The 22,888-nt window shown below is 49.8% G+C and overlaps 1 protein-coding gene across 1 annotated transcript in view; it reads left to right on the forward strand.

Annotated features, from left to right (window-relative positions):
- LOC144771568 (pannexin-1-like) overlaps nt 1-5,784 on the forward strand; it is a 105,453-nt gene extending 99,669 nt beyond the window's left edge. Inside the window, exons 5-6 of the mRNA XM_078655963.1 lie at nt 2,655-2,735; nt 5,315-5,784. Of these exons, the coding sequence (XP_078512089.1) occupies nt 2,655-2,735; nt 5,315-5,394 (161 nt within the window). The 3' untranslated portion in view covers nt 5,395-5,784. The remainder of the gene's footprint in view (nt 1-2,654; nt 2,736-5,314) is intronic.
- Nucleotides 5,785-22,888: the final 17,104 nt, after the last annotated feature.

The raw sequence follows: 22,888 nt of genomic DNA on the forward strand, positions 1-22,888 counted from the left end.
CTTTTCATATTTGTTGTCTGCCATTGCTATCTTGTGGAATTTTCAGATGACCAGTTACAGACATTTCTATTCAATCAAGTTGCAGCATATGGATTTTTTAATATTTGGAAACATATGTTTGCTAAATAAATGTCAAATGAAACCAGTAACGGCCATTCCGACACCGACAACATGCCTCAGGATGTGGAGCTTCGAGAATTGGCAACATTTTAAGTAAATGTGTAAAAATGAAGGTTCCCATCTAAGTGTGACGGGCTCACTCGAGAGGAAGACATAGCACATGAGTAGCAGTAAGGTTTTCCTGTTTCTCTCAGAACGTCCCATCTCCAAGGGGGTCCTCCTATTTAAATCGTCATTTGTGAACCAAGGGCAAAAGAGTCTGTAACATACCACACAGCTCACCGGTTCTAAAGCATACAAATATCTACTCTAAGCGACATATAGGGTAAGATCATATTGAGAGTTCACCACACAATTACATCAACTACAATTTTACAAAATACCTGCAACTCAGACATGCACTAGAAAAGAGTCAAATGTGCCCAAAGCTTATCCCAAAGTATAGTCCCCAGATTCTCATTGAGATGTTTGAAGAAGGAACTTATCTCCAAAACAAAAATAACACTAACGTGAAACACTCCTAATAACCTTCTAAATCTGAGGGAAAAATGGGAGGAAAACTTAGGGAAACTTAGCAATCTGGAGGGAGGTGTTGGTGGCTCCACAAACACTGGCCTGACTGGGTGATTTACAGAATCTATTACACCTCAGTGCTGACTGTTATAGATGTCACCAAAGTAAAGGAAATTTTCTTCATATGACTTAGAATTGTCCCATTAGTAAACCAGCATTAGAAACCCACTGGCTCTGGCAATGACCGCCAGCCTTTTGGCTTTGTTTTGTTAAGGTTTTTGCCAGTGGCAGCTAGTGATTTGAGCAGACTGAAGTAGGGACGGGCGGACCACACATGCACACACATACATACTCACATTCACCCATCTACATTCACACTCACTCACACACATACATTCACAAGCATGCACACATACACCCACCATTGACAACACACACCCATTCACAGCAAAACCACACTGATACACACCTGGATTTTGCAAAACTTTATAGTTGGAGAAGTTGCCGGACCCACGTCGATCTGAAATAAAAAAAACATTGGCTACAGAACAAAATATGTTTGGGTCTCTAAAACCACATGTTGCCAAATAGTCAGTGGCACTTAAGGGAACCAGGGGCGGCCCGTCCTGAAGGACAGAGGGACCCTTCCCCCCCCACCTTGTTGCAGACATGAAGTGTGTCTGTCAGGCTGACAGAAGGTCAACCCGAAAGACACTCCTTATGTTCAGGTCATGCAGCCAGATTCGATACATGCACTGCCTCAGCTGAGCCCAGTAAGTTCTTCTATTTTTTCAAATGTTTTCTTTGTTTGTGAGTGCATGCATGAATGTATGGGTATTAGTATGTGCTTGTAGTGAATGCGTGTGTGTGTGCTTATGAATGGTGGTTCTATGTATGCATACCTGTAAAAGTATGGGTGTGAGTGAGTGTGCATCTAGATGGGTGAGTATGTGTATGTATGTATGCGTGCGCGTGTGTAGCCTGCCTCCCCACCTGCTTAAATTTCCAGTCGCCACTGAAAAGAACTGCATTATATGTGCATGTGCATGTGCTCCTTGTAAAAGGGAAGAATACTGTCATTCAGAGTGATATTAGCCAGTGGCTGAAGTGGGCTGACCCTTGCTGTATGCTTTGATGGGTAGAAGAAAAATGTGAATGACACTACAGACCGATGCTTGAAGAGGGCTGGTTGAAAGCCCTTATAAGTAAGTACATTATATATATCATTTTAGTAAAATTAAAAGTGTTGGCTAACGTCAAAGCTAAAAATACTGGGAATAAATCACAAATACCCTCATACAAGCAGTGGTTGATAGGCATGGGCATTGTTGGACAAAAGGGGTAAAGCAAAATACTGGAGGTCAGAAAGAGACCCTCCTGAACAAGAATACTGTATAGATATTCGTGTTTAAATGAACCAATTTACAAGGCCCACCTTCTGTATCAACATAATTAGATTTTTAGTTCTTTATGGGATCATTAGTAGTATAATTTCCAAATAAGTTGGATTAAACAAATTGCTCAGCTTGGGGGCTGCTCAAATCGAATAGATCATTCAGTCCAAGAGCTGTAAACCTACCACAGCCAGGTCTGCTAATAGTTATCCACCAGGAGAACTTATTGTTTAAGAATTGCATGTTTTTTTGGTTGTATAGCGCACAAAAATAAAAAATATACAAGGACAAAGCAGATCTGTTTTGATTGGCAACAGATTTTGTACCTGTATTCTTTACTTCCCCACCCACATAACATTACACTAGAATGTAGGGTAGGTAGCTGGATTTCCACACCACGGGTTTGTCCTAATGTATATCCATCACCTTTTTTAGGCAACTGAAGTGCAGAAAGCTGCTGACGATGAATCTAGAGTCCTAATAGCCCTTGGTTAATTTAGTCTTTAAGCTTATGTTACGAATGCACTTTTATTACGAAATTTTAAAACACCCACCCTCAGTGTCGAATAGTTTTCACCCCAAATAACCATAGTATTACTGTAAACCCTCTCCATTCTCATCCAACAGCTATTCAAGAGGTCTTGATCATCCCACAAAGAGTTATGACCAAGGTGAAGAGTGGACCCAATGATGAAGCCTCGCATAAAGGTGGGTAAGGGTTCAACATTCCTTTTCGAAGAAACACATTTTGGTTCCAGGAGGAACTTGTCACCGGAGTAGGTTCTTTTTTTTGGACTGCACAGTGTGGATACAGAAAAGGTGTTTTCATTCTGACTAGGATCTACAATGCCTTGGTAGCATGTTTATCTACTAATGGTAGATTTATTGTCTCCGGACTGCTCACCCACTCCACCACACATTAACTAATATTGATGACATTCCTTTCCTAAAGGCTTCCCCAGAAAGCTGAATATACGGGCATATTTATGTAGGAGTTGTGCCACCGCTGCACCATGCAACAGTGTGCAGGAGCGCCACAACTCTTAAGTTAGATCTGCCACGCAAGGCAACCTTATGTCGATTGTTACGCAGCACAAATTGATGTGTTGTACTCCTCTGCCCCAGCCAGGCGTTCTGTGTGTGGTGCATGGGTGTTCCCATGCACCACCCGAGGATTTTGCCCCATTGTAAGATTTACCATCAGTGATAAACCTGGGACTGCGTCAGACTACCACGCCTCCCCAGGTAAGCCGTGATGAGAAGAAATATCTGTTCGAGGCACATGAGCTGTAGATCATATGCTGTGCATAGATCGCCATCTAATGTAGGGTCCGGATATTTGCTCTTTGTTTTTCTTCTAAGAAGTCTTTCTAGTCACGAGGTAGGTGACTCCTTTCGGTGATACACAGCATATGACTCTACAGCTCTATATGCCAAGATCAGATGCATCCTGGGTAAGTAGCATTTTCCTTATTTATCCTTGTTACTTCCTCTTTCAATGTGTGCTGCATGGAGATAGGAAAATGCCTCATGGTATTTTTTATGTGTAGGAAGGTGCCCCTTCCTGCACAAAAAACAATCCTGCGTACAACACAGGAGCCATTGCGCCATGGTGCCATGGTGCAAGGGTTCCTGCTTTGGCAATAGGCAGCACATTGGGAAAAGACAGAATGCTGTGTATTATATTAAATAAAGCACTTACCTGCCTTTTCCCTATCACACAGCGCAGCAAGGTGACTTTCTGTGCTGCGTGATAATGTCACAATTATGCCCCATAGTCTCCGTCATACCGCCCTGCACTGCTGCATGCTTTCTTGCATGGTTCTGTGGACGATCGATTTCGAGCTTGCAAATAATCTCCTGAGCCTGCTGTATGGCACCTGCACCCTACACTTCCTTTTGTCCCACTCACACAGACTATTGCCGACAGACTCCTTTATAGAAAGCATAGGCTGTGTGGTATATTAAAGCTACAATAACTCCCTACATAACTTATGCAAGCCTCTGCAGCTTGGATGCACCTGGCCAGATATTTCTTCCGATGGCTTCCTCACCGATTGAAAAGTCCTCGAGTCTTCCTGCCCAATGAAACAGCTCATGAATACTCGCTCACTGTAAGAAAGGCAGGTTCAGCACTGGAGACAGTTGCTTTGGAAACCGTGTCCCTTATATTGAAATAAGTGGCTTGCATGGAAGAAAATTCAGTGCATGAGCTAAATACCTTGACCCCAAATGCCAGAAATCTTAGATACTGCATATCCAATAACTGACTTCAGAGTCAATTCATGAGCGAATATCTGCCTCTTTCACTCCACCGACTAGATCCATACTAACTAAATATGAGGATATTAATTCCTCGGGGTTATTTGGGTGCTGCAAAGTAGATTTGGAAGTAGATAACATACATCTTTGTATTCTTCCTGCTCTACTTTACCTTTATTGTAACCAAAGGGAGCATTACTTCCAGCCTTTCTGCCCATGACATGCAAACACCTCCAACAAGTGATATACTGGCTCTTGCTCATGGAGTAGTAACATCACATTGCATTGTAGGGTTGGTGTGACATTCCATATCACTGGTATGGCCCAAGCACTAGCCTGAGCTGTTGCATAAGAGACTACTCTGTTTCTTGCACATGGTTGAGCACCCATGTGTACATTATGGCCTTTGTTGAAATCTTTAGATTTCCTGCTTGAGGCTTGTATGGGTACCCCACTCGTTGCAGCAAACTTGTAGGTGTATTCAGGCATGAAGTAAATCAGAAATGTGTCAAATGCATAGGGCTATGCTTGTAAGTGCACACCTTCTGCCTGTTGTCTGGTGGAGGGGCGAATGGTGCCAGCTTCTGGGATGAGCCTAAATGTGGGTCCGTTGTCTGAGAATAGCAGCGAACCAGAGAGCCAGCGGTTGGACTGCCAGAAAGGGTAAAGTGCAATGAGCTAAAATAAAAGTGACCCATGACCACGTTAGCATGAAAAGCGCCAATGGACTAAAATTAGATACAATAAATAAAATATAATAAAACCAAAATTGCTGACCAAGCAATACTTAAATTAAGAGTGCTGCTTGGAAATCTGGTAAAATGGCAGCAAGCAAACCTTAAAGTCATGTAAAGATGAGATGACATTCAAACTAAAATGATAATCAGGTTTCTTAAATCGTCAACTGATGTCTAACATACCATACTTATCAAATTCCTCACTTAATACAAGAGTCTGTATAGCAAGTTATGTTTTAGGTGTTTAGTTCGGCAAGTAAATTCACTTTGTCCTTCTTGCCTTTGCAGATGTGTCCACAGCCAATGGCGCGCAGGCTTCCAAAGAAGACAAAAATGTTCGCCAGAGGCTCGTAGATTCTTCTTGCTGACTTCTCCTTCATTCGACTTGAACTTTCATGAAAGCCATAGGATGAGACCCTATGGACTGTCATTGCTCAGCCGAAAGTGTTTGGTTCAGTGTTCATATTAATGGACAGCTTGAGTATTACTGTGGCTGGCCAAGACTACTAGTGTCACAGGAACCTAGTCTGCCTTCAAGTTTAAATACTACACACAGTCTTAATTTACCCAATATACTTCGCTGAAGGCTACACAAGAGTCATTAAAAAATTATTTTTCCGTTTTAGGACATCTCATACCATCAGTTATTGGGCATGCCTTTTAAAATATACATTGTCGTAAATATTTTTAGACCTGCTTGTTTAAATAAACTTTGATCAGCAGTGCATGTCCAGTAACTTCCACATCTGTTCCATCTTTGCTTCAAGATTATTAGTAACCTTTTATGTCTAGGTATAGTTCAGATTGTCAGCATTCTGAGACAGCCGGTACTTCCATTTTTTAAGGATTATATTTTAATGATTATGGGCCTGATTTATATCTTGGTGATATGGATAAGCTGCCAAGACTGTGGTTCATCCGCCTGATTTAAATGTGGGCGGGCCTTTGTTTTGACAGGCGGAGACTACTCCATCGCTGTCGTGATTAAACCCCTCCGACAGCCCAACGGGGTAAGGACCACTGGAGGCTGACCTCAAATTCGGTCCACCTAATTTCGGTGGATGGGATTAGAGGCCAGTTTTTATTGCCCATCACTGCCAGAAAATCCCTGATGGTAAGGGGCAGTGAAAACTGCAAAATGCTCCCCTGACCATGGGAAAGGTTCTAATGGCGAGGGGGGGAATTGTCTATTTTATTTTCAAATGCGAAATTCTCTTTTGGTATTTTCTTTTTGAAAATAAAGAAGAAAACTGTTTGCCGCATGGCTCCATCATGCTTGAAAGAGACCTGTGTCAGGCTGCAAAAAAGCATTGACTGGATCCGCCATGGAAGTGGTTCCTGGCAGTGTTTAAATAAATAACCACTGGCATGACGGTCATTTTATAATCTGATGGGCTGAGATGTAGTCAAGGTGATGGAGTAAATTACTCCGTCGCCCTTTTGCCAATCCTCCGTTTGCCAAGGTATAAATTGCCACCATCATTTCAAAAAGCTAAGCATGTTTCTAAGTTCGGTGATATGCAGGCTGGAAGCAATCAGGTTATTGCTAATGATGGTAAAATGTTTTGCAAATGGTGAGATGTCTCTTTTGTGAAACAAGTGCTCTCCCAACATCTGAAATCAGACCTTCAGGTGGAAGTGGTGTAGTACAGCGGTAGATGGGATACTCTCCTAGCCGCCCTGACCAGCCAACGTAACGCATGCAATCATGGAGACAATTAGGTAATTCACCTGCAGTGCTGACATCCTTGATGTATCCAGTCTTAATACAAGCAGAACAGCCTTCATCAAAGTCCACCTGCTATCACTGTTGGCACCATTGCAAGTAGTAGTGGGCTTGTGTCAGATGCAGTGATGAGCTCGGCATAGTTATACCTGTCTTTTTTTGTTTAATTTCAATCAAGGTATATTGCACATAATCTGACGCAGAACTTGACATGTTTCTGCATCTGGTATAGATGTGCAACTAACTAGTGTATTACCAAATAACATTTCTATATATGTAGGTGTTACGAGCGGTACAGCAAATGCCAAAGCGTGCATAATCAACAGCATACACATATACACAGATATTTAGCCTTTCAGTTTTCTGACACTGCCATAAAGGAAACTACATAGACTAAAGGTGGACAAGCAAAAAGTAGAAGAGGTTTCTTTTTTGGTGTTAATTCTCAACAATATTTCTTTAAGATCAAGTCGGAGACACTTTGCTTTGTGTAAGTCTTTAGTAGTAAACTGCTTCACATATGCTAAAGACTGAAGGCAAAGCCAATTTAGGTTTGGAACAAGAACTTTGATGCCTGGAGATTGGTGTGGTTAGATGTGCGTGGGGGTGCTTTAGGTGAATTATAGTAGCTTTGCATAGAAGGTACATTCTTTCATCCCGATTAACTAAATGCAGGCTATAAGGGTCAGAAATCTTCTCCTGCAGTGTTTCTCCTTCAAGTAGATTTCCAATTTTTATGAGTATCACAAAAAAGATAGGAGTACTCTAGGCAATCTGTCACAGTCGTAGATCACAAGCAAATCTCCAAGGCCCGAATAATAGTGTAAATACTATTTATCTTACCTGATGAATAACGATACAACAAGGTCCATTCTTTATCCAGTGTGATAAATAGCACTTGCTACGAGTTTGTGGGAAATATCATGCAGATATTGCTGTTTAAAGAACTAAACCTGTAAGATATGCTAAATACTGAAGATTGAATTATTTAATGCATCGAATAATTCATCAGATAATTTAAATACCTTCCAGCTCATAATTCTGACCATTGCGTAAACAGGGGTTTACGCATGAGTTGGTATACACCAATTGACTGTTAATCAGGCCCACAATCTACAAAATGTCCTGATACTCCTGTTGAAAACTATGCATGACCCCACTGGGAAATTCCACTTCGTACACTTGAAACTGAGTCCCTGATTACAAGTGTATGCGCAATTTAGCACACCTAATAAATAAGGATACCACATGGTATGTTATTTATCTGGTGCGATAGATAGCACCTTTGATGAATTTGTGAGGAATAACTAGTGGATTTTGGTGTTTAATACACCAAAATCTGCATGGTAACGTTTCACCTGCCGGAATTTAACAAAACTTGAGCTATTCAACACATCAGATAATCATCGGGTACATAAAATACCTTTCAGCTCGTAATTCTGACCTGTAAGGAAACATAGGTTTACAAATGGGTCGGAGTTAATTGACCCACTACTGGAGTACTTTAGTGTGCATTTTCGGTGTGGGAAACTACCTGTAAACTGTATATAAATATTCATATATATGCAAAAATAATTTATTTTTTATTTATATTTTTTTATTGAGAATTCATAGGAATTTCAAACATACAATGCTATCAGATATAAATACATGTTCCAGAATATTGCAGAGTAAAATCAGAACGTTCATATGAAGCAGTAAAAGATCACCTTGAATTAAAGTGCAAAGTGTTAAATGTAAAAAAAATAGGCACGCATATGCTCTATCGCTCTATACCAGGTATAATATAGATTGAAATACTTAAGTAACGCAGTTAGTGGTCACAATAAATTGATATGCGACATGTAAAATGCTAAATCTATAAGGGATAAACAAAATAACGATTTCTCTACCTGTCTGATGCGGTATAAATTTGTAGCAATTATATAAATCGTTTGAGAATCGTGATCGGGAAAAGTGCAAAGTGCGTATTAACATAAAAGTAAAACCTAACCTTCTATTAAAAATCCAGATTCAACAGATTTCCTTCTAGTCTGCCCCTTAATAATGAATAAGCGATAGGTCCAGATCTCTATCCTATATCTCAAATAGACTCCAATATTTCTCATACTTTTTTATTGCGCCTGATCTTATTGCATATTTTTTCTAATTCTTGAATTTTATGCGATTTCGCTCTCCGTGCATGGAAAGTAGGTACCTTCTCCGTTCTCCAGAGTTGTAAAATTAGGGATCTTGCTATTAATGCTACAATATATAGGCATTCTTCATGTGTAGAGATAGCAGGTGAGCAACCTAAAACTGCAATAGATGCATCAATCGAAATAAGGGGGTCCAATGTGGATCTAAAATAGATCTTGATTACCTCCCACAAACTACAGATTATTGGACACTCCCAAACAATATGCGTCCAAGTGCCTCCGCCCTCCTTTGCACAGCGGAAACACCTGGTTTTAATTTGTGGGTATATTTTATGGATTATTAATTCTATTCCAGGTTGATTTAGAGACCTGTATACCTTCCCTTTTCCTCCATTTATCCCTGGCTTTTTCATATAATGATAGATTTTTGTTCTCATCAAAGATTTTAAAACCCAGGTACTGATCTTCCATTGTATCAGGGAATCCAAAGCTTCACTTATACTTGTTCTAAAGGTCATATTTTCCATATCCAATTTCTCCAACATAGGTTTTAATCTAATAAATGACCATTTCAAAATTGTATTAGAATGTTGAAGCCCTATTTCGATCTCTAGCCAAGATTTCCAGCAGTTGCCTCTGATAAAATCCCGGATCTGAACATACTTGTTTTCTTCCCACAGCCTTAAAATACTGGTCTTTAAAATGCATCTTTCCCCAGAATATATGTTGGAAAGCCTACTCAAATTATTAACTCTTGGAATGCTGTAATATGCTAGAAGTTGAGATTTTTGCTTAAGTACCCATTGAAGGATCTTATAACGTACTTTCTTAGGGTACTTAGCTATTCTTGTAGGATCAGTAATATTATATTCCCTTAAGATATTTTTCATAAAAAAATGATCTGCCTCTTGAGGATCCGAAAAGAAAAATCTAAAACTGTTGTGTGCAAATGTCACGTAATAATAGTTTCTAATATTTGGAAGAGACAATCCTCCTTCTGCAACAGGATAACTTAAATTGCTGAGTGCCAGCCTTGGTATCTTCTTTGACCATAAAAAAGAGGAGAACATACCGTCTAGCTCTTTAAAAAAAAAGAGGAGGTCTGTAATACACATAGAGCTGCGCTAAAAAGAAAATTGAACAGTGGGAGGATAGACATGCAAATTAGCGCAACTCGACCTATTGAGAGTGGGAGCTGGTGCCATCGTGCTAACAAAAATGTCACTTTTTTCAGCAGCAGGGTGTAATTTAGGTGGAATAGATCTTCTACTCTCTCCGTCACATAAATCCACAAGTATCTCTTTGGGTGAGTGTTATATACCTTTCTAAATTCTGTTAATAAGGAATTAGCACCGCAATTACACAGTATGATTTGTGTTTTGGTCTTAATTTTATAGCCTCCTATCTCTCTTGAAAATCTGAAAATATCCTCATGATTTCTATCTAGGTGCCTGTTTTCGAATCCAGAAAAAGAACAATGTCGTCGGCATAGAGTTTTATATTTGTCATCCCTTGAACAGGGACCGTATGAGCTTTTTTTTTCTAATTGCAATTGCTAATGGCTCTATAAATAGCACAAATAAAATCGGGGAATGAGGACAACCTTGTCTGGTGCCTCTATTAAAATTTATTTATATATATATATATATATATATATATATATATATATATATATATATATATATATCTCTTTCCAGATGCCCCAGATCACAAGGACGCCACTCTGAGAGAGAGAAGATTAGTAAATCCTGTATTGAAGGGCCACGAACACAGCCCCAACTGGTGTAGATCCAACGCGTTTTGGTGCTCCTGCACCTTAATCATGGGAAAGGGGGAATTTGGCAAAAACCGGAGCTGGAACCTCAATGCATTGTCCCACAGAGGCATTCACTCTCCAGTGAGTGGCATGCCGGGATTTGAAGTCCCCAATCCGCCCTTCCGGTAGGGTCCGTAATTTTTGCCAATTTAATTTTTCATCCCAATATATTTATAATGTTCAGAGCCCTCCAGTGGGCTTTAGGGCAGTATTTTTGGCTCCAATTTCCTTCTCTCTCACTGGCAGGCTGAGAGAGTCCACAGCCTCGCAGACCCATGTTTGTTTACAGGCGGTGCATCCTCCGCGGCTTGGAGCCTGCCGCGTGTATTCATCTTTGCTGATGCCTCAGATCACAAGGACGCCACTCTGAGAGAGAAGATTAGAAAATCCTTTATTGAAGGGCCACAAACACAGCCCCAACTGGTGTAGATCCCAACGCGTTTCGGTGCTCCTGCACCTTAATCATGGGAAAGGGGAAATTTGGCAAAAACCGGAGCTGGAACCTCAATGCATTGTCCCACAGAGGCATTCACTCTCCAGTGAGTGGCATGCCAGGATTTGAAGTCCCCAATCCGCCCTTCCGGTAGGGTCCGTAATTTTTGCCAATTTAATTTTTCATCCCGATATATTTATAATGTTCAGAGCCCTCCAGTGGGCTTTAGGGCAGTATTTTTGGCTCCAATTTCCTTCTCTCTCACTGGCAGTCTGAGAGAGTCCACAGCCTCGCAGACCCGTGTTTGTTTACAGGCGGTGCATCCTCCGCGGCTTGGAGCCTGCCGCAAGTGAATGCCTCTGTGGGACAATGCATAGAGGTTCCAGCTGCGGTTTTTGCCAAATTCCCCCTTTCCCATGATTAAGGTGCAGGAGCACCGAAACGCGTTGGGATCTACACCAGTTGGGGCTGTGTTCGTGGCCCTTCAATAAAGGATTTTCTAATGGCGTCCTTGTGATCTGGGGCATCTGGAAAGATATATATATATATGTTTGTTGATGTTTACTGAATGTTCAGGATACAGGGCTCCATAGCCCTGACCCTCTGTTTCCATAAGAAGAGGAGTCTGCATGTTGCTTTTGTCTTGCTCAGGATACAGGGTTCCTGTTGCCCTGACCCTCTGTTTACATGACAAAAGGAGTCTGGATGTTGCCTTTGTCTTGCTCAGGATACATGGTTTCTGTTGCCCTGACATTCTGTTTCCATGACAAGAGGAGTCTACATGCTGCCTATGTTTTGCTTGCATACAGGGAACCTGTTTCCCTGACTTTCTTTCCATGAGAAGAGGAGTCTACAATGTACCTATGTCTTGCTCCGGATTCAGGGCTCTGTTGCCCTGACCCTCTGTTTCCATGAGAAGAGGACTCTGCATGTTGCCTTTGTTGTACTCAGGATACAGGGTTTCTGTTGCCCTGACCATCTGTTTCCATGAGACGAGGAGTCTGCATATTGCCTTTGTCTTGCTCCGTACGCAGATCTCCTTATCAGTAACCCTCTGTTTACATGCCAAGAGGAATCTGCATGTTGCCTTTGCCTTTCTCAAGATACAGGGTTCCTGTTGCCCTAACCCTCTGTTTCCACGAGAAGACGAGTCTGATTGACTATGCCTTGCTCCGCATAATTAGCGAATTCGTGCGAAATTGCGAATTGTTGTTTTTTTGCATGTTCGCGACGCTTTTTGCGTGTTCGCGGGGCTTTCTGATTGCTCACGGGCCGCTTGCACGGCGAAGTTACCCATGCGTTCGTGTATGAGCACAGCACCCACTGGTTCATCACTGCCACCCTCTGGTTCATCACAGCACACTCTGGTTCATCACAGCACCCTCTGGTTTACCACTGCCACCCTCTGGTTCACCACTGACACCCTCTGGTTCACCACTACCACCCTCTGGTTCATCACTGTCCCCCTCTGGTTCATCACTGCCACCCTCTGGTTCATCACAGCACCCTCTGGTTCACCAGTGCCACCCTCTGGTTCATCACTGCCACCCTCTGGTTCATCACTGCCACCCTCTGGTTCATCACTGCCACCCTCTGGTTCATCACTGTCACCCTCTGGTTCACCACTGCCACCCTCTGGTTCACCACTGACACCCTCTGGTTCACCCCTGCCACCCTCAGGTTCAGCACTCACCACTGCCACCCTCTGGTTCACCACTGCCACCCTCTGGTTCACCACTGACACCCTCTGGTTCACCACTGACACCCTCTGGTTCACCACTGACACCCTCTGGTTCATCACATCACCCTCTGGTTCACCAGTGCCACCCTCTGGTTCACCACTGCCACCCTCTGGTTCATCACTGCCACGCTCTGGTTCATCACTGCCACCCTCTGGTTCACCACTGCCACCCTCTGGTTCACCACTGCCACCCTCTGGTTTACCACTGCCACCCTAAGGTTCACCCCTGCCACCCTCAGGTGGAGAAGTGTGGCTCAATGGTTAGAGCGGCAGACCCTGATGCAGAGGTCTAGCCCGGGACCAGGGTTCAATTCCCCGCCTCGGCGGGTCTTGGGCTCAAAAATTCCACAGACCTGATAATTCTCGCCTCGGTGCCTATTACAATCATGGAGTCCCACTCTGCAACTCTGAGCAATAGTTTGCTTAATCTCCACAACGGCCCCCACAACGCTAAGGAAGCCTGGCCTCCACCTTGGGGGTGCCCAGGAGTGGACACCTCACAGGGAAAGCCAGGTTGGGTTCCGCAGCGGTATTCGTACAAGCGCCTTGAGACCCTTGCGGATGAGTAGTGCGCTATACAAGTATCAATTTACATTTACATTTACATTACCCTCTGGTTCACCACTGCCACCCTCTGGTTCACCACTGCCACTCTCTGGTTCACCACTGCCACCCTCTGGTTCACCACTGCCACCCTCTGGTTCACCACTGCCACCCTCTGGTTCACCACTGCCACCCTGTGGTAGATCACTGCCACCCTCTGGTTCATCACTGCCACCCTCTGGTTCATCACTGCCACCCTCTGGTTCATCACTGCCACCCTCTGGTTCATCACAGCACCCTCTGGTTCATCACAGCACCCTCTGGTTCACCCCTGCCACCCTCAGATTCAGCACTCACCATTGCCACCCTCTGGTTCATCACAGCACCCTCTGGTTCACCACTACCACCCTCTGGTTCATCACTGTCCCCCTCTGGTTCATCACTGCCCCCCTCTGGTTCATCACAGTACCCTCTGATTCACTACTGCCACCCTCTGGTTCATCACTGCCACCCTCTGGTTCATCACTGCCACCCTCTGGTTCATCACTGCCACCCTCTGCTTCATCACTGCCACCCTCTGGTTCATCACAGCACCCTCGGGTTCAGCACTCACCACTGCCACCCTCTGGTTCATCACTGCCACCCTCTGGTTCATCACTGCCACCCTCTGGTTCACCCCTGCCACCGTCAGGTTCAGCACTCACCACTGCTACCCTCTGGTTCATCACAGCACCCTCGGGTTCAGCACTCACCACTGCCACCCTCTGGTTCATCACTGCCACCCTCTGGTTCATCACTGCCACCCTCTGGTTCACCACTGCCACCCTCTGGTTCACCACTGCCACCCTCTGGTTCACCACTGACACCCTCTGGTTCACCCCTGCCACCGTCAGGTTCAGCACTCACCACTGCTACCCTCTGGTTCATCACAGCACCCTCTGGTTCACCACTGCCACCCTCTGGTTCACCACTGACACCCTCTGGTTCACCCCTGCCACCCCCAGGTTCAGCACTCACCACTGCCACCCTCTGGTTCATCACTGCGGCCCTCTGGTTCATCACTGCCACCCTCTGGTTCATCACATCACCCTCTGGTTCACCAGTGCCACCCTCTGGTTCATCACTGCCACCCTCTGGTTCATCACTGCCACGCTCTGGTTCATCACTGCCAGCCTCTGGTTCATCACTGCCACCCTCTGGTTCATCACTGCCACCCTCTGGTTCACCACTGCCACCCTCTGGTTCACCACTGCCACCCTCTGGTTTACCACTGCCACCCTCTGGTTCATCACTGCCACCCTCTGGTTCATCACTGCCACCCTCTGGTTCACCACTGCCACCCTCTGGTTCACCACTGCCACCCTCTGGTTCACCACTGCCACCCTCTGGTTCACCACTGCCACCCTCTGGTTCACCACTGCCACCCTCTGGTTCACCACTGACACCCTCTGGGTCACCACTGCCACCCTCTGGTTCATCACTGCCACCCTCTGGTTTGCCCCTGCCACCCTCTGGTTTGCCCCTGCCACCCTCTGGTTTGCCCCTGCCACCCTCTGGTTTGCCCCTGCCACCCTCTGGTTCGCCCCTGCCACCCTCTGGTTCACCACTGCCACCCTCTGGTTCACCACTGCCACCCTCTGGTTCACCCCTACCTCCCTCAGGTTCAGCACTCACCACTGCCACCCTCTGGTTCATCACAGCACCCTCTGGTTCATCCATGCTGCCACCCTCTGGTTCAGCACTCACCACTGCCACCCTCTTGTTCACCACTGTCATCCTCTGGTTCACCACTGCCACCCTCTGGTTCGCCACTGCCACCCTCTGGTTCGCCACTGCCACCCTCTGGTTCATCAGTGCCACCCTCTGGTTCATCATTGCCACCCTCTGGTTCACCACTGCCACCCTCTGGTTCACCACTGCCACCCTCTGGTTCACCACTGCCACCCTCTGGTTCACCACTGCCACCCTCTGGTTCACCACTGCCACCCTCTGGTTCACCCCTACCACCCTCGGTTCAGCACTCACCACTGCCACCCTCTGGTTCACCACTGCCACCCTCTGGTTCACCACTGCCACCCTCTGGTTCACCACTGTCCCCCTCTGGTTCATCACTGTCCCCCTCTGGTTCATCACTGTCCCCCTCTGGTTCATCACTGTCCCCCTCTGGTTCACCCCTACCACCCTCGGTTCAGCACTCACCACTGCCACCCTCTGGTTCATCACAGCACCCTCTGGTTCACCCCTGCTGCCACCCTCTGGTTCAGCACTCACCACTGCCACCCTCTGGTACACCCCTGCCACCCTCTTGTTCGCCACTGCCACCCTCTTGTTCGCCACTGCCACCCTCTTGTTCGCCACTGCCACCCTCTTGTTCGCCACTGCCACCCTCTTGTTCGCCACTGCCACCCTCTTGTTCGCCACTGCCACCCTCTTGTTCGCCACTGCCACCCTCTGGTTCACCCCTGCCACCCTCTTGTTCACCCCTGCCACCCTCAGGTTCAGCACTCACCGCTGCCACCCTCTGGTTCATCACTGCCACCCTCTGGTTCATCACTGCCACCCTCTGGTTCATCACTGCCACCCTCTGGTTCACCACTGCCACCCTCTGGTTCACCACTGCCACCCTCTGGTTCACCACTGCCACCCTCTGGTTCACCCCTGCCACCCTCAGGTTCAGCACTCACCACTGCCACCCTCTGGTTCATCACTGCCACCCTCTGGTTCATCACTGCCACCCTCTGGTTCATCACTGCCACCCTCTGGTTCGCCCCTGCCACCCTCTGGTTCGCCCCTGCCACCCTCTGGTTCGCCCCTGCCACCCTCTGGTTCACCCCTGCCCCCCTCTGGTTCATCACTGCCACCCTCTGGTTCATCACTGCCACCCTCTGGTTCATCACTGCCACCCTCTGGTTCATCACTGCCACCCTCTGGTTCGCCACTGCCACCCTCTGGTTCACCACTGCCACCCTCTGGTTCGCCACTGCCACCCTCTGGTTCGCCACTGCCACCCTCTGGTTCGCCACTGCCACCCTCTGGTTCGCCACTGCCACCCTCTGGTTCACCCCTGCCCCCCTCTGGTTTACCCCTGCCACCCTCTGGTTCACCCCTGCCACCCTCTGGTTCACCCCTGCCACCTTCTGGTTCGCCCCTGCCACCCTCTGGTTCGCCCCTGCCACCCTCTGGTTCGCCCCTGCCACCCTCTGGTTCGCCCCTGCCACCCTCTGGTTCGCCCCTGCCACCCTCTGGTTCGCCCCTGCCACCCTCTGGTTCGCCCCTGCCACCCTCTGGTTCGTCACTGCCCCCCTCTGGTTCATCACTGCCCCCCTCTGGTTCATCACTGCCCCCCTCTGGTTCATCACTGCCCCCCTCTGGTTCATCACTGCCCCCCTCTGGTTCATCACTGCCACCCTCTGGTTCACCACTGCCACCCTCTGGTTCACCACTGCCACCCTCTGGTTCACCACTGCCACCCTCTGGTTCACCCCTACCACCCTCGGTTCAGCACTCACCACTGCCACCCTCTGGTTCACCACTGCCACCCTCTGGTTCACCACTGCCACCCTCTGGTTCACCACTGCCACCCTCTGGTTCACCCCTACCACCCTCGGTTCAGCACTCACCACTGCCACCCTCTGGTTCACCACTGCCACCCTCTGGTTCACCACTGCCACCCTCTGGTTCACCACTGCCACCCTCTGGTTCACCCCTACCACCCTCGGTTCAGCACTCACCACTGCCACCCTCTGGTTCAGCACTCACCACTGCCACCCTCTGGTTCATCATTGCCACCCTCTGGTTCATCATTGCCACCCTCTGGTTCATCATTGCCACCCTCTGGTTCACCACTGCCACCCTCTGGTTCACCACTGCCACCCTCTGGTTCACCACTTGCCACCCTCTGGTTCACCCCTGCCACCCTCTGGTTCACCCCTGCCACCCTCTGGTTCACCCCTGCCACCCTCTGGTTCACCCCGGCCACCCTCTGGTTCATCACTCACCACTGCCACCCTCTGGTTCACCACTGTCACCCTCTGGTTCAACACTCACCACTGCCACCCTCTGGTTCACCACTGCCACCCTCTGGTTCACCACTGCCACCCTCTGGTTCACCACTGCCACCCTCTGGTTCACCACTGCCACCCTCTGGTTCACCACTGTCACCCTCTGGTTCACCACTGCCACCCTCTGGTTCACCACTGCCACCCTCTGGTTCACCCCTACCACCCTCGGTTCAGCACTCACCACTGCCACCCTCTGGTTCAGCACTCACCACTGCCACCCTCTGGTTCATCATTGCCACCCTCTGGTTCATCATTGCCACCCTCTGGTTCATCATTGCCACCCTCTGGTTCATCATTGCCACCCTCTGGTTCACCACTTGCCACCCTCTGGTTCACCACTTGCCACCCTCTGGTTCACCCCTGCCACCCTCTGGTTCACCCCTGCCACCCTCTGGTTCACTCCGGCCACCCTCTGGTTCACCCCGGCCACCCTCTGGTTCAGCACTCACCACTGCCACCCTCTGGTTCACCACTGTCACCCTCTGGTTCAACACTCACCACTGCCACCCTCTGGTTCACCACTACCACCCTCTGCTTCATCACTGTCCCCCTCTGGTTCACCCCTGCCACCCTCAGTTTCAGCACTCCCCACTGCCACCCTCTGGTTCATCACTGCCACCCTCTGGTTCATCACTGCCACCCTCTGGTTCATCACTGCCACCCTCTGGTTCACCACTGCCACCCTCTGGTTCACCACTGCCACCCTCTGGTTCACCACTACCACCCTCTGGTTCACCACTGCCACCCTCTGGTTCACCACTGCCACCCTCTGGTTCACCACTGCCACCCTCTGGTTCATCACTGCCACCCTCTGGTTCATCACTGCCACCCTCTGGCTCATCACTGCCACCCTCTGGCTCATCACTGCCACCCTCTGGCTCATCACTGCCACCCTCTGGCTCATCACTGCCACCCTCTGGCTCATCACTGCCACCCTCTGGCTCACCACTGCCACCCTCTGGTTCACCACTGCCACCCTCTGGTTCACCACTGCCACCCTCTGGTTCACCACTGCCACCCTCTGGTTCATCACTGCCGCCCTCTGGTTCATCACTGCCGCCCTCTGGTTCATCACTGCCGCCCTCTGGTTCATCACTGCCGCCCTCTGGTTCATCACTGCCGCCCTCTGGTTCATCACTGCCGCCCTCTGGTTCACCACTGCCGCCCTCTGGTTCACCACTGCCGCCCTCTGGTTCACCACTGCCACCCTCTGGTTCACCACTGCCACCCTCTGGTTCACCACTGCCACCCTCTGGTTCACCACTGCCACCCTCTGGTTCACCACTGCCACCCTCTGGTTCACCACTGCCACCCTCTGGTTCACCACTGCCACCCTCTGGTTCACCACTGCCACCCTCTGGTTCATCCCTGCCACCCTCAGGTGGAGAAGTGTGGCTCAATGGTTAGAGCGGCAGACCCTGATGCAGAGGTCTAGCCCGGGACCAGGGTTCAATTCCCCGCCTCGGCGGGTCTTGGGCTCAAAAATTCCACAGACCTGATAATTCTCGCCTCGGTGCCTATTCCAATCATGGAGTCCCACTCTGCAACTCTGGGCAATAGCTTGCTTAATCTCCACAACGGCCCCCACAACGCTAAGGATGCCAGGCCTCCACCTTGGGGGTGCCCAGGAGTGGACACCTCACAGGGAAAGCCAGGATGGGTTCCACAGCGGTATTCGTACAAGCGCCTTGAGACCCTTGGGGATGAGTAGTGCGCTATACAAGTATCAATTTACATTTACATTACCCTCTGGTTCACCACTGCCACCCTCTGGTTCATCACTGCCACCCTCTGGTTCATCACTGCCACCCTCTGGTTCATCACTGCCACCCTCTGGTTCATCACTGCCACCCTCTGGTTCACCACTGCCACCCTCTGGTTCACCACTGCCACCCTCTGGTTCACCACTGCCACCCTCTGGTTCATCACTGCCACCCTCTGGTTCATCATTGCCACCCTCTGGTTCACCACTGCCACCCTCTGGTTCACCACTGCCACCCTCTGGTTCACCACTTGCCACCCTCTGGTTCACCCCTGCCACCCTCTGGTTCACCCCTGCCACCCTCTGGTTCACCCCTGTCACCCTCTGGTTCACCCCGGCCACCCTCTGGTTCAGCACTCACCACTGCCACCCTCTGGTTCACCACTGTCACCCTCTGGTTCAACACTCACCACTGCCACCCTCTGGTTCACCACTGCCACCCTCTGGTTCACCACTGCCACCCTCTGGTTCACCACTGCCACCCTCTGGTTCACCACTGTCACCCTCTGGTTCAACACTCACCACTGCCACCCTCTGGTTCACCACTGTCACCCTCTGGTTCACCACTGCCACCCTCTGGTTCACCACTGCCACCCTCTGGTTCACCCCTACCACCCTCGGTTCAGCACTCACCACTGCCACCCTCTGGTTCAGCACTCACCACTGCCACCCTCTGGTTCATCATTGCCACCCTCTGGTTCATCATTGCCACCCTCTGGTTCATCATTGCCACCCTCTGGTTCATCATTGCCACCCTCTGGTTCACCACTTGCCACCCTCTGGTTCACCACTTGCCACCCTCTGGTTCACCCCTGACACCCTCTGGTTCACCCCTGCCACCCTCTGGTTCACTCCGGCCACCCTCTGGTTCACCCCGGCCACCCTCTGGTTCAGCACTCACCACTGCCACCCTCTGGTTCACCACTGTCACCCTCTGGTTCAACACTCACCACTGCCACCCTCTGGTTCACCACTACCACCCTCTGCTTCATCACTGTCCCCCTCTGGTTCACCCCTGCCACCCTCAGGTTCAGCACTCCCCACTGCCACCCTCTGGTTCATCACTGCCACCCTCTGGTTCATCACTGCCACCCTCTGGTTCATCACTGCCACCCTCTGGTTCATCACTGCCACCCTCTGGTTCACCACTGCCACCCTCTGGTTCACCACTACCACCCTCTGGTTCACCACTGCCACCCTCTGGTTCACCACTGCCACCCTCTGGTTCACCACTGCCACCCTCTGGTTCATCACTGCCACCCTCTGGTTCATCACTGCCACCCTCTGGCTCATCACTGCCACCCTCTGGCTCATCACTGCCACCCTCTGGCTCATCACTGCCACCCTCTGGCTCATCACTGCCACCCTCTGGCTCATCACTGCCACCCTCTGGCTCACCACTGCCACCCTCTGGTTCACCACTGCCACCCTCTGGTTCACCACTGCCACCCTCTGGTTCACCACTGCCACCCTCTGGTTTACCACTGCCACCCTCTGGTTCATCACTGCCACCCTCTGGTTCATCACTGCCGCCCTCTGGTTCATCACTGCCGCCCTCTGGTTCATCACTGCCGCCCTCTGGTTCATCACTGCCGCCCTCTGGTTCATCACTGCCGCCCTCTGGTTCATCACTGCCGCCCTCTGGTTCACCACTGCCGCCCTCTGGTTCACCACTGCCACCCTCTGGTTCACCACTGCCACCCTCTGGTTCACCACTGCCACCCTCTGGTTCACCACTGCCACCCTCTGGTTCACCACTGCCACCCTCTGGTTCACCACTGCCACCCTCTGGTTCACCACTGCCACCCTCTGGTTCACCACTGCCACCCTCTGGTTCAGCCCTCACCACTGCCACCCTCTGGTTCATCACAGCACCCTCTGGTTCATCACTGTCCCCCTCTGGTTCATCACTGTCCCACTCTGGTTCATCACTGTCCCACTCTGGTTCATCACTGTCCCCCCTGGTTCACCACTGCCACCCTCTGGTTCACCACTGCCACCCTCTGGTTCACCACTGCCACCCTCTGGTTCACCACTGCCACCCTCTGGTTCACCACTGCCACCCTCTGGGTCACCACTGCCACCCTCTGGTTCACCACTGCCACCCTCTGTGTCATCACTGCCACCCTCTGGTTCATCACTGCCACCCTCTGGTTCACCACTGCCACCCTCTGGTTCACCACTGCCACCCTCTGGTTCATCACTGCCACCCTCTGGTTCATCACTGCCACCCTCTGGTTCATCACTGCCACCCTCTGGTTCATCACTGCCACCCTCTGGTTCATCACTGCCACCCTCTGGTTCATCACAGCACCCTCTGGTTCATCACAGCACCCTCTGGTTCACCACTGCCACCCTCTGGTTCACCCCTGCCACCCTCAGATTCAGCCCTCACCACTGCCACCCTCTGGTTCATCACAGCACCCTCTGGTTCATCACTGTCCCCCTCTGGTTCATCACTGTCCCACTCTGGTTCATCACTGTCCCACTCTGGTTCATCACTGTCCCCCCTGGTTCACCACTGCCACCCTCTGGTTCACCACTGCCACCCTCTGGTTCACCACTGCCACCCTCTGGTTCACCACTGCCACCCTCTGGTTCACCACTGCCACCCTCTGGTTCACCACTGCCACCCTCTGGTTCATCACTGCCACCCTCTGGTTCATCACTGCCACCCTCTGGTTCACCACTGACACCCTCTGGTTCACCACTGACACCCTCTGGTTCACCACTGACACCCTCTGGTTCACCCCTGCCACCCTCTGGTTCAGCACTCACCACTGCCACCCTCTGGTTCATCACAGCACCCTCTGGTTCACCACTACCACCCTCTGCTTCATCACTGTCCCCCTCTGGTTCACCCCTGCCACCCTCAGGTTCAGCACTCACCACTGCCACCCTCTGGTTCATCACTGCGGCCCTCTGGTTCATCACAGCACCCTCTGGTTCATCACAGCACCCTCTGGTTCACCACTGCCACCCTCTGGTTCACCACTGACACCCTCTGGTTTACCCCTGCCACCCTCAGGTTCAGCACTCACCACTGCCACGCTCTGGTTCACCCCTGCCACCCTCAGGTTCAGCACTCACCACTGCCACCCTCTGGTTCATCACAGCACCCTCTGGTTCACCACTACCACCCTCTGCTTCATCACTGTCCCCCTCTGGTTCACCCCTGCCACCCTCAGGTTCAGCACTCCCCACTGCCACCCTCTGGTTCATCACTGCCACCCTCTGGTTCATCACTGCCACCCTCTGGTTCACCACTGACACCCTCTGGTTCACCACTGACACCCTCTGGTTCACCACTACCACCCTCTGGTTCACCACTACCACCCTCTGGTTCACCACTACCGCCCTCTGGTTCACCACTGCCGCCCTCTGGTTCACCACTGCCGCCCTCTGGTTCACCACTGCCGCCCTCTGGTTCATCACTGCCACCCTCTGGCTCATCACTGCCACCCTCTGGCTCATCACTGCCACCCTCTGGCTCATCACTGCCACCCTCTGGTTCACCACTGCCACCCTCTGGTTTACCACTGCCACCCTCTGGTTCACCACTGCCACCCTCTGGTTCACCACTGCCACCCTCTAGTTTATCACTGCCACCCTCTGGTTTATCACTGCCACCCTGCCACCCTC

Source organism: Lissotriton helveticus, chromosome 8 (assembly GCF_964261635.1).
Source record: "Lissotriton helveticus chromosome 8, aLisHel1.1, whole genome shotgun sequence".
Taxonomy (NCBI): domain Eukaryota; kingdom Metazoa; phylum Chordata; class Amphibia; order Caudata; family Salamandridae; genus Lissotriton; species Lissotriton helveticus.